Raw genomic sequence first — 12,992 nt, 5'->3', positions numbered from 1 at the left:
CATGTTGCAGAAATAACTTAAATCAGAAGAAGTGACACTACTATGGGATGAAATGTGTCTCGTTTGCCACCCCCCCCCCCCTGAAAAAATCCTGTGGACATAGTATTTTTCACTGAAGCATTTTGGTTAGCTACTGCAATTATATTGTATAATATATAGAGAATGAAAGGCACATCTCAATTGCACTAACTATGGTGAGTGGAAGGTGTTTACAATTGAAATAGGACAACTAAAATATTCTTCTATACATGTACTCTATACATTCTAAAGTTTTTAAAAATGTGTAGCTAATGATACAATGTTGACATCTGCACTTGTGACCTAGAGCTCGCTTGATTGGTTGTGCTACAAAAATGCTACGGAAATAAGACACATTCTATCTTTGAAAAATGCCATATGATTATTCACTTTACATAGTAACGTTTTGTAGGTTTGGTGCGTATTACTCACAATTCCAGAATATAAAAAAAGACATTAAAAACTGTACTTACGTATGCGAGTAACAACATACTCGCATACGTAAGTACAGTTTTTAACGTCTTTTTTTATATATAGTAACGTTTAGATCATGGCATAAATGTTAAGAAATGTTATAAATGGCATAAATGTTAGTCTATAGCGGACATTAGAAATTATGTTGTTTTATTTTTAAAGGGGTGTTTGCATTTTCCAAAAATTCTTTACTTGCTTCATATGGAAGAGTTTATTTTCTCTAAATTTAGGAAGGGCCACAGCCCAATCAGACCTCCACTGTATACACCAGTGACCTGGATATAAAAGTTTATACACTCCTGTTGTAAAAGTAAAACATTCACATTCAACTGTGCTTGCTTTCACTGTTTTCTAGATACTTTATGACAAAACAAGGGAAAATATAGCACTTTTTCTGAAATGATAGGAATGACATTTATGTACACTTTTGAATAATAAAAAAACTACTTCAATTTCAAAGTTGTTTTTAAAAAACTAAGCATTTCCCCCCAAAAATTAATATCTTTCATTCTGAAGAGATGAACTGGAACCTGTGGCAGAGTGGTTAGCATATCGCGCTGTGACGCAAAGGGTCGCATTGGTTGTTTGTGAATGTCCATTCATCATCCTCATCTTTGCAAATTAGCCAAGAGGCACAAAACGCGAAGTAAAATAAACTAAATCAATCAATCTGAAGAGATGAAATATTTTTGATAACTACGGACCACACAATATTCATTACTGTTGTAATAGTTTACTTTAATATTTTTTCCACTGTATCTCAGGTTAACAAACACCACAGTACATGCGCGGGCAGCAGAACACCTCTCACAGAAATAATTACAAAATTATTGCAAGTTTTTGTTGGATGGATCTGTTCTTGCAGGAATTCTCTTGTGCAAGTGCACTCTCCATCTTGTTTTAATGCTCTGTTGCCTCAAGCTGTGTGATTGTCTCAACATAAGCCTTTCTGTGCATGTGGCTCTGTGTCCCACGTGCATGCATTGGAGTTTCTTTTGGAACATACAGTGTCGAGGTTTCCAGTCAGAGTTTTTGCTGTGAAATTGGATAGTGAGGCGAATTTTGGAACTGATAAACGATCTGAGTGACCAAACATAAATATCATGAAAAAAAACACAGTAATTATTACATGACAATGACTACAGATGTGTAGCCAAATGTTCAATGCTGTGTACAATGGGAAAATAAAATATTGATACTGATACATTATTTGTGATTTATGTATGAGTGCAACGCAACCTCTCAAGTTATGCAAGGAACTACCATGAGATTATTTTCCCAAAATTTCAGGTGCCAAGACGAAGATAACTCCGGGAATGGCAGAGCAATCACCCACATTTCAGATAAAGGAATGTTTGTAGCTGAAATTAGAACGTTCAACTCCTTAGCATTTTCATCATCTCCCACACCCACACACACTTTGTTCATGAAGAGATAAAAATCAGGAGAAAATTGCACTCTGTGGACGTACAGAAATGCACACTGACATGACTACCCAGAAAAACAACCTTTCATCATGTAATGTCTCTTGATGTTTACAGTTATCTGGTTTCTCTTATCAAGAAGCAAGGAGTCATATTTTTAGTTCAATTCAATGCATCCATAAGGGCAATTTTCTTCAGACTGCAGATATATTTTTCAGAAAAAAAATCATACAAGCAAGTTAGTGAAGATTGTAACCAGTAAAGTATTGGCAATAAAGTACAATACCGTAACAATATGGTGAGTTATTATAAAATACAATACCAACCCGTAAAAGAACACCAATATACATTACTGCCAACATAACACACACATGCAAATTCTGCGTAAGCGTTGATGCAAACCTGCAAAAGACATCCTGTCCTCGATATCAAGGTTTCAGTTCTCTGCCTATGTTTACACACTTCTCATTAATATAAGTGTATAGCAATGTATTGCTGATACAAGTACCATAATACAAATATTTTACATTTAGTAGCTGACAATTTCTTTAAGCTTGACAGTTCTCTGCACTAGACGAGAGCTGCCACCACTTGCTAAGAAATAAATCAAGTCACTAAAATAAAACTATCTGTGTCATGATAAACAGATCCCATAACTACACTGCAAAGATACCATTTCTAATTTGAATGTCAAAGATTGAAGAGTAGTTATGCAATAAACAAACATCACGTACAAAGATTAGCATGTAAAATTTGGTTATCCTGTGAACTACTCTTCACTTCATGGTAGTAAAAATATGAACATTTCCAAGGCTACTGGCAAACGCATTACACTCAAGAGTAATAAATTGCAACAGAAGATAGATCTTAAAAATCAAAAAACCCCTAGCTACACAATATGTTTGAAACCTGAAGTTTCTTATTTCATGATTACTGTAATAATAGTTTTGTGCAAAAGGCAAAGTGTGTTGCAAGTAGCCTTGTCAAAACACAATGTGTTGCAAGTAGCCTTGTCAAAACACAAAGAACTTATTATACTAGTTGCTTGTAGAATGAACTAAAATATATATTTGCATATTTAACTTTTTATTTTTTCACATTTCAAAATTATATCAATAGATAATATAATGAACTCTTATAACAGAGTAACATATTTTCAGCAGTCCATTCACTCGGACCAATTAACACAGGGTAGACCCTGTAGCACCCAATGATGTGATGAAATCTGATGGCATGAAATATTTACAGATGCTGCCACAAAAGTATACCAACTGCTAATACTCTACAAACTGCCCAAAAGCAAGTATGTAAGACATTTCAATATTGCTTTAGTTTTCACCTTTTTATTTTTTGAATATGTAGTTTTAGATAAAACATGCTCAAGTTTAGGCAAAATTACATGAAAATCAATGTGTAAGAAAATGCCAAACATTGTTGAATAACCCAAGGACACTTGTGTGTGGTCACTACATTTAACTTTCTAATGACACAATGAAAAATCAAATTTAAGTACATGACTAGATTATTAATCACAGATAAAACAAGCCTGACACCAGCCAGAAGTACTTTACCTATCAAAGAATACACTTAAAAAGAAACTAAAAGTTAATAGTTCTCTTGAAACTTCAATTTCAATAAAGGTTTGGAATAATCCTGAAAATTGGATAAACAAGTACGAAATGTTTCAATTCTACTCAATTCATGCTGGCAAAAATATGAACATTTCCAAGGCTACCACCACTAACTAGGTCGCTGGGTTATCAACAATGTTATTTTTATCGTGTATGTAAGAATATGCCAATTTATGCAAAGACATTGCTGAGCATGAATGAAGCTTCAAGCCAGCTCCGTAATGTAATTCTTAGTATATCCAAAAGTGGTTCTCTCTCCTCACGTTCATATGCAATGTCAACTGTTGTTGTAACATGTTGAATTAAATTTTATAAAAACGAACTATAAAAAAAGAATAAAAGTGCGAATGTTTCCACATCTGCTGGCCAGGTTTCCTCAACTTATTTAAAATCGTCCACTTTTTGTTTCATGAGATCAAGTAGCATTACCAACAATAACTTTCTAAAGTTTAACATTTGGCCATCTTTCCTTAAAAATATTAGCTTACCAATGGTGGTTCATTTTTTAATGTTATGAGCAGCAGCTCTTTCAAAAGATCTTGAGAAGCACAATATCTGCTGCCACAGACCTGACAGGTGGGATTTTAAATACGAAGAAAAGTAATCTTGAGCATTAAAAAAAAAGTTCAGAAACGAATACACATGGGGGGCGAAACACTACACCGTCATTGCAATATAAGGTCTCCGTAACATATCCACACCTTCTTTCGCTTGTGCGGAACACAAATCCGGCGTTGAAACAGATCGCGTAAGTTTGCCCATGCTTCCACCGTCCAAGCTACCGCCACCGTTCCCATTCACAAGTCCACCAAAACTGAATATGGACACTAGACTGGTTATACGGTCTATCTCCATACTTGTAGAACTATCTCTTTCTTCCGTATCGTCCTCGCATTCGACTTCACTGTCACTACATAAGATACCATCCTCTAAAAATACACTGTCATCACAACTGCCATCAGGATGCTGGAATTCACACGTACAACATTTAGGACGCTTAGGCAAAATAGAGAGCACTGCTTCTTCTGTTTCCCACTCCGCTACTGCGCGCCGTCTCTTTAAACACCTCACAGTGGTAGAGTTCGACCTGTCCCGCAAAACTTCACGTGCCCTAGAGTCCAGGTCCAAGTACGTGGGTGCGTCGCAACAAGGAGAATGATTTTCCTTGTCCACTTCCGTTGGTTTCTCGTTGCACTGGTCACACGATGAGGCTACATCAGAATTGGTCGATAAGGCGGTTTCAACAATTCCACGTGTTGAATGATTTTCGGATGACGTTTCTTCAGAAGATGGGGAAGATGACTGGGGTGACAGCATGCAACTACTGGCTGGGGGAGAAGTTTCTTCCACTGATGAATACTCCTCGTCGTAATTATTAGAATCGTAATCACTCTGTTGTTCCACGTACTGCGGTGTAGGTTGAAGTACACTGGCAGCGTACCCTCCTGAATGAACCATGTGATAAGCTTCCTCCATAAATATGTAACGTGCTTTTTGAAGCACAGTAGCAACTAACAAATTTTTATGCAAGCTCACACCTCCTCGCTGAGTTCTCGATTGGGCTATTTTCGACAGCGAAATGCTAATCAGTCTCTGGGCTTCAGTTGCCATGTTTAACCGAGACACAGTGGCAACACAACACCAAACTATTCACTGTATTCCTGTCCAAACAGCTTCCACGTTAACCAATTTCACACGGCCACAATACAAGGCAGTTCACTGCGACAATGTATACATACACTCACACCGGCTCCCGTAGTTCAATGTGAACGCTACGTTTGGATGATAACATGTAACTTTCTAACCTCGAATGGCCGTTGGTGGAAACAGTACTCATATAAGTAGCTTCCGTTTTACTGACGTCACGGCCTACTTACCAACCAATCACTGGACGTCCTTCGCCATTTAAAAGAGGTGAGTGGAAATCGCGCCTGCCCTCTTGCGGGAAAACACCGATCCAATCTTATGGCCTTTAGGGATTTGGACAATAAGGCCTAAAGTCGCAACTCAGCGTGGGAGAAAACGTGTGCTTTACAACGAGAGGTAGCTGTTCGGCATTGCGCTAATATAAACCTTATCATTATACACTGTAGGTGTACTCTTATGACGGAAGTTGTGAATGACGGAACTTGCTAATAGAACGAACTTGCGTTCCACGTTTGGCTTTGTTTCTTCAGTAGGGATTACTCATTGAGTTTAGCCTCGCACAAGGCCTCATGAATAAGTAGCAGATTCTTGAGGCAGTAATGACAATAACACGCGTCAGTTACATAAACATAATAAGTCCCGCGGAGAGGGTTCCTCTCGATACGCACCGCATTGCAAAGATTACTTTTCATGACGGTATGAAATTAGAGGGGAATGAATTTCTACATGCAAAGAATTAATAAAGTGTTTGTTATGGTGTCGTCTAAAAGGTGTGTTGATGTTAGAAATAAAGCAAATATACAATCTTGCCACATAAGTGGAGACGTAATGGCAGTAACACTAGTTTGATTTCTTTTACACGTAAGCTGTGCGCAGTAAACATGATAATAAAATGCGACAAGCACGTCTATAAAAATTGCACCATGACAATTGAGCTGGATTTGCTTGCAAGATTTTGATAGATAATGTACACTGGAACAATTACAACTACAATCTTGCTATTGTTGCAGTTGTATTGTAAAATATAAACAACTTAGGAGGGGTGTTATTTGCTTTTTTCTTATTTTGGGTTGTTTTTCTGTAACTTTTGACTAATCGCCACGACGAGGATGAATAATGATTAGAAAAGGGATTCAGTAATGTCCCTACAATTGCGCAACGCACTTCTGGAGCACGTAGTTTGATGTCTACGTCACCTTCATTTCGATACGAGTATTTGGGTTCGTTTTAATAGGTACTTAAGAGCATATAAAACATTTGATGAGATTAGATTTTTGAAAGTAAATTCTTCTGTTCAAAACCAAAATAATATATTTATATCTTCGTAGAACAAGATATTGGGAGACTATTCTCCGTTCAAAGATACCAGGTTGAAGGGAAGGGGACGAATGACCTCCAAGAAAGAAGTAAAACGAGATAAAAATCAGCTTTTTGTCCACATAGTACTTTTTGTATGCTAGCTATTTAGAGCTACCGGTGTATGAAATGTGACTGTACATAGCTACACATTTTATTCTGTTGTCGACACTGCTCCATTATAACTTTAGCAGCCAGTTTTTGAAATATCGACAGAAATCAAAAGGTTACCCAAATTGCAAAAGCATAATGCACTAGTAACAAACATTATATGTAAGATAGAAGAAAAAAAACTAGTACAGGTGTAATAAACGTATAAGTTCAGTAGACATTCGTTCCCTTTCTTGCCTATTAGTTGATCGCATTCATATTTTATGGCGGTGAATCGTTCAAGGGTTCCTGCAATAAATTGTCTCTCGACTTTACGAGATATGCCACGCGCTGATCGAGCGCTTTCAACAGACGTTCGTAAACAACGTAGTACTACAAGCAGGAGCTGCAAACGCAAGGACGGTCATTCCCTCACCATTCTGTTGGGGTCGGGCCAAACCGTTATGTTCATTGGCCCTCCCTTGGTTTTCGAGGTCAAAAAGTTGTAGGAGCAACAGATTACAAAGGAAGTGACTCACGAAATTGACTGATGATGTTCACCCAAGCTTCCCGTTTCGTAAAAATACTAGGTAGGGTGACCAGACATACTCTTTTTAAGAGTATTATACTCTTTTAGAGGTTCATATACTCTATACTCTTTTCAATTTGCAAAAATCCCCAAATATACTCTTTTCCTTGCTATTTAATTTCATTCATTATTTTACGCGTAAAATGCCTTAAAATCCACAGAACGGAAAACGTCAAGATGTCAACAAACTGAAGTATTTGCTCCTTGACTCAAGAATTTCCTATGAACAATTTCAAGTGTCATTTTCATATTCCATCAACAAGCAAAACATTTCAAATTCATTGGAATTTAATGATAACGATTAGGGCTGAACCGATACCGATGCCGATACTCTTACCGATTCCCACCGATACTTGAAAATTGCAATAATTAAAATTTGTTCAAAATATTGATCAATATTGATGTGTAAATATTCTCCTCCAATTATATGCATCAACATACCAAGAAATTTGCTTTAGAATATTCAAGAATTGCATCAGAATATTAAAATAGATATTATGTAGTCACAAAATATAGTTTTTTGTGCAAAATTGGTGTAAAATAAAAAGGAAGTTTTAATTTTGCATAATTTCCAGGATAATTAGACTGTCAAGAAGTCGCGCGGGATTTTTGTGGACCCTGTGAAAGAGCAAAATGCATGCGCACCTTCGACCTATAGACTATACTCTTTTTGGTCAACAAATATCTGGTCACCCTACTAGGTATTTTTGCGTTGTCAGTCGTTGTATACACGAATGGAACAAATGCATATAAATATTTCATTGATACTTTAAAATGTATGCAATTAGATGTAAAAAAGGGGAACGCAAACATGTAAGAGATTAGGTCACAATGCCGTGTAATTATTGACTTTAGAAGTAATATTCGGAAACCAGCTACGGTATCAAGCATATTTTACTATTTTTTGTAAGTAGATATACATTTGGTCTCACATTCATTTCGTTAAAAAGCACCAGTTTCCTACATGTTCCAAATAACTGTTTGGTCAGTTTGATTTGGTGTTTTAAGTCCACTTTATGCACAGTAAGGCTAATCGGGACTGGACCTACAGTTTAAAGTGGGATCCGAACCACTATGTGCCTCCACCGGGTATCGAACCCGGTACCCCTTGATTACAAGGCAACGACGCTACCACTGCGCCATCGGGGAGGCCCGAGTTCCAAATAACTGACTAATAACTTGGTTTATGAGTGTCGATGTCATTTGACACCTATTTGCAATCTGCCTTCAAACGAACTAATTTGTACCTGTGGTACAAATCCTTATTGGAATAACTGGTACTTTCAGCAATGTTTATAAATGAAAAAATCGTGCAGTTTCTTTCAGAAGCACCACGAACAAAATTTTGTGCATTTCCATTGTCTAACACAACTTATCATGTCTTGCCTTGATAACGAAAAGCGATATATAGAAATAAATGCACATGAAACGAAATTCAGTCAACTGTAGGCTCCTGCTTTTTGACTTTGTGCAAGAGGACTTTGACGCCATCTAGTATTTAAATTTACATCTCTACCACTACCTGCAGCTACTCGTATGCCATCTATGAGCAAGTTCTGCAATTATTTCTGTTCCGAGCCTGCAAATTGAAGCTTGTGGCAGTCTTGTTTTATGTACAAATTGGCCGTGATCTCGACTGAAATAACATTTTTGGGTGCATCAACACTTGAGTTATTTTGCACTCGTCGCATTATACGGGACGGCGACAAGGGTGGGCGGCCTCTGTCCACCTGAACAAAATCAATAAATATTTACGGTCTAGGAAAATGTGAATACAATACAATATATTTATTCATCGTTAGACATTGTACAATGCAATAGATGTCGTCAGTTATTGGTTACATATTTGTTATTGTATATATGTAAATATATAATTATATATTGAGAGAGGGATTACATGGAACTACAATATGTTATAGATACTAATATGAGAGTATATGCATATATAAAGTAAGAGTACATAGACATAAGACAATTATAATATTAGTGACGGTGAAATAATATAAATATGGCAGTGGCAATATACATAGCAATAATTCATAAAACAGGAAATAAACAATACAATACATTCTAGAATATTAAATCATTTTTGGGATGGATTTCGAATTCTTCTAGATTGTAGAAGACCTTTTCTTTTAACCAGGGTTGAAGTACACTTTTAAATTTTTTAAGAGAGACACTGTGAGCAGCTTCTGGTAACATGTTGTATAACTTAATTCCTAAATACTTATAACTATTTTGTGTTTTACTTAATCTGATTGATGGTGTGTCGAGCTTGTAACAGAATCTTGTATTGTGTCTGTGCACAGTGTGTCTTGCGTTATAATTAGGTACATTTTCTTTTGTATACACTAGACAGGTAAATATATATGAGCTTGGCACAGTCATTATCTTTAGTTCTTTAAAGAGATTTTTACAGGAAACAGACTGATCAAAGACTCCTGCCATGCTTCGTAAAGCTTTTTTTTGCCAGATAAATACATCCCCAGCACCAGATGAGTTTCCCCACAAGAGAATTCCATAAGTCAGAAGGCTATGAAAATATGCATAATATGATTGCAGCAACAAATCCTTGCTAATGCATGTTCTAAGCTTTTTAAGTAGAAAAAGCACCCTGGCAAGTTTGGAACACAGGTGATTTGTTTGCGACTCCCAAGATAATTTGGAGTCTAAGTGTAAACCAAGAAGTTTTACAGAAGTCCATTCATGGCCATTTCCTAATGTAAAAAATATTTTCTCTGTTTTATTTTCATTAATTGTAAGTTGATTTGTTTCAAACCAAAAAGTGGACCTTTCCTCTATTTCCTTATCAAGCTTCTCAACTGTAAATTTGTCACTGCCCACCGTAAGGAATGTGGTATCATCTGCATATAAAACAGTCTTATTAGGAATAATATTAGGTAAGTCATTTATATAAATATTGAACAACAATGGGCCGAGGACAGAACCTTGCGGAACTCCACTTTTTATATTTAAGAATTCTGATTTTATGTTGTCTACAGTGACCATTTGTTGTCTATTTGATAAGTAGGATTTTATTAGAGCAAGTTCCGTTTCTTTGATGCCATAGAAGTGTAATTTTTTTATTAATATTTGATGGGAAACAGAGTCAAAGGCTTTACTAAGATCGATAAGTGTTGCACTTACAGAAAGTTTGGATTCAAATGCATCTAACACTGTGGAAACAATGGTTTCATTCGCTTTCACAGTGGATAGATGGGCTCTGAAACCATATTGTGCACTTGTATATAAATTATTATTTGTGAAATAGCTATCAAGTTGATTATATAAACAGTGTTCTATAATTTTGGAGACAATGGGAACAAGTGATATAGGACAGTAATTGTCGGGGCTCGATTTATCACCCTTTTTATACACGGGTATGACGACCGAGAGCTTGAGGCAGGAAGGAAAGTGCCCACAATACATCATCCAGTTTATGAGAATGCAAAGTGGGTACTGTAGAATATCAATGATTCTTTTTAAAATAAAGTTCGACATTCCATAAAAGTCTTCCGATTTTGAATTATTTATGATATAACCCTGCTTTTGTGCAAGAAACATTCTAAAATGGAGGCGGTGGCCTGATGGTGTGGGCTGGAATCAAAATTGTGGGACGTACAAACCTCCACGTCATCCAAAATGGCAGTTTGATGGCCCTTAGATATGAGGACAAGAACCTCAGACCTCTTGCAATGCCGTGCGCAGATGCAATAGATGATCGTTTGCTTTCTATCGGCGATACTGTTCGTCCTCACAGAGTTCTGTTAGTCTACAACGTGCCGGAGAACGAGGGAATAGAGAATATGGAGTGGCTAGCATGATAACTGAACTTCTATGCCATAGAGAATGTCTAGGACGCACTTGGCAGACACATTCTAGGTAGGATGGCACCTCCCTCAACTCTTCCAGAGCTGAAATTGCCCGAAGTGAAGAGTGGCGAGGAATCCCCCAAGCTCTCTTTGATCACCTCATCGAGTCCATGCCACACAGATGTGCAGCGGTGTTGGCCGTTCAGTATCACACACTGTACTAGAGGTGAGTTACTGCTGTAACCCTGTCCGTTTCTGAGCTGTTCTATTGATACACACATTGCTCTATAGTAACGCACATCATGTGAGCATTGGTTCAAGCGACTGTAGGGTCTTTCTGTTACCTGTACTCATCCATACTCTACTGTATCTCCTCTCTGAATGTTCCTTCAGTTGCATAAACATCAGCTGTACATGGTTTTTTCTGTTCCTCTCTTGATCCAAGAAGACAGTGGATAGTAATGATAGTGATGGCAGGTCTTAACAGACAAGGCACTATTTGGTCGAATTATTGTGTCAGCACAGAATCGGAATCTTCTAGAAAGAACACCGAAAGGACAATCACATGGGAAGAACTTGGGCATCAGTCACAGAGCATCTCATCTTCCCAGATTGTCAGAAAATGAAGAAAATTCCTAAGTCACACAAAGAATAAAACAACTCTAATTGCATTTCTTGTTAACAAATGTAGGAAAACAAAGCATTTTGTAAAACTTTTGAATAAAACACTGTTCACGAACTGTGTGAGATAAATGATGCAAAATCACATCTGAAGGGAGCCCCAAAGTGTTCAAACTCAACAGTAAACATGAAGAAGAGATGGTAATTTCTTGGTGAATACTGCAGCTGCTAATGAGGGTTATGGAGCGGTAATGAGAGAGAGGCTCAGATGACACAGGTGTGTGCATAATGTGTTTGAGATTCCATGAAAGAATCAGGGTTAAATTGTGTCCGATATATTGTTCCAAAATGCCCATGATGGTCCTTAACATTAGGAAAATAGCTTCAATTCTTATGAAAAATGTTTGTCGAAATGTGATAAGTCTCCATACGCATTTGCAGGAAAAGGAAAAGTAAAGTGCATTGAAAATCCTATCTGCCAACACATACACAGGAAATATTTTCGCAGCCTTGGAGATCAATGGAATCTCAATGAAAAAGTAATGGGCAAATTGTAGTTCTCGTGCTTCCTGTGCGCTCCAAAATCTTCCGTACATTATGTGAATGAAATGGCATGTTGTCAGGCTCGTATCCAGGAATTCTTAGTAGGGGGGGGGGGGGGGGCGAAGTCAATCTTAGAGGGGGCAAATTTTTAATATATTGTGTTGCATTGGCAGATATAGCAGGGTACAGAGGGATACTTGTCCCCCTCCTCCAAAAGTGATAAGTAACAGGAAAGGGATGATATCTTGAAACTCCAACGAACCAACAAAGTTCGAGCAATATTAAATAACAATATTTTGATAATGACCTTTCGGAATACCAAAGAATACAAAGATAAAGTTTAACATAAATAGGCTAATCGGGACTGTATCTACTTTATATTTACAGGTCAATAATGTTAATAAGATGATTAATATGTACCAACAGCTTTGGGCTTCTCTGCAGAACTGGGACTTCCTTAATGTTTCCCTCTATTTTCCAGCATGTAAGATTTTTACGGACAAAGGAATCTAATGAGAATCCAACACCACCATTGTGTTGTGTTATGCAAGAAAAATGGAATTAACTAAATAATAATGGTTACATATTATCTACACTTTGATGAATTGTGTAAAAATTTGTAATACATTTTTTGTAGGCCTACTTGCTAAAACATTAAAACATGGGTCCCTTACTCCACCACGGATTTTATTTGCTTAAAATGAAAGACTCTTGCATCACTAGAGACAATGTTTGCCTACTGGTTACGTTAACCATTTTGCAAAATATTGTGTTATTGATGTTTGAT

The 12,992-nt window shown here is 37.0% G+C and overlaps 1 protein-coding gene across 1 annotated transcript; it reads right to left on the bottom strand.

Annotated features, from left to right (window-relative positions):
* Nucleotides 1-2,981: 2,981 nt before the first annotated feature.
* On the bottom strand, nt 2,982-5,383 carry LOC146001395 (uncharacterized). Its single transcript, XM_083138713.1, has one exon. The coding sequence runs from the start codon at nt 5,156-5,158 to the stop codon at nt 4,205-4,207; it is 954 nt and encodes a 317-aa protein (XP_082994839.1). The 5' UTR covers nt 5,159-5,383; the 3' UTR covers nt 2,982-4,204.
* Nucleotides 5,384-12,992: the final 7,609 nt, after the last annotated feature.

The sequence above is a fragment of the Lepisma saccharinum genome, chromosome 1 (assembly GCF_977018435.1).
Source record: "Lepisma saccharinum chromosome 1, izLepSacc3.1, whole genome shotgun sequence".
NCBI classification, from domain to species: domain Eukaryota; kingdom Metazoa; phylum Arthropoda; class Insecta; order Zygentoma; family Lepismatidae; genus Lepisma; species Lepisma saccharinum.
This window is presented reverse-complemented; position numbering and strand designations above follow the sequence as displayed.

Bases quoted from the DNA above. Each gene is read 5' to 3' on its own strand.
- LOC146001395 (XM_083138713.1), bottom strand. From the start codon at position 5,158: ATGGCAACTGAAGCCCAGAGACTGATTAGCATTTCGCTGTCGAAAATA.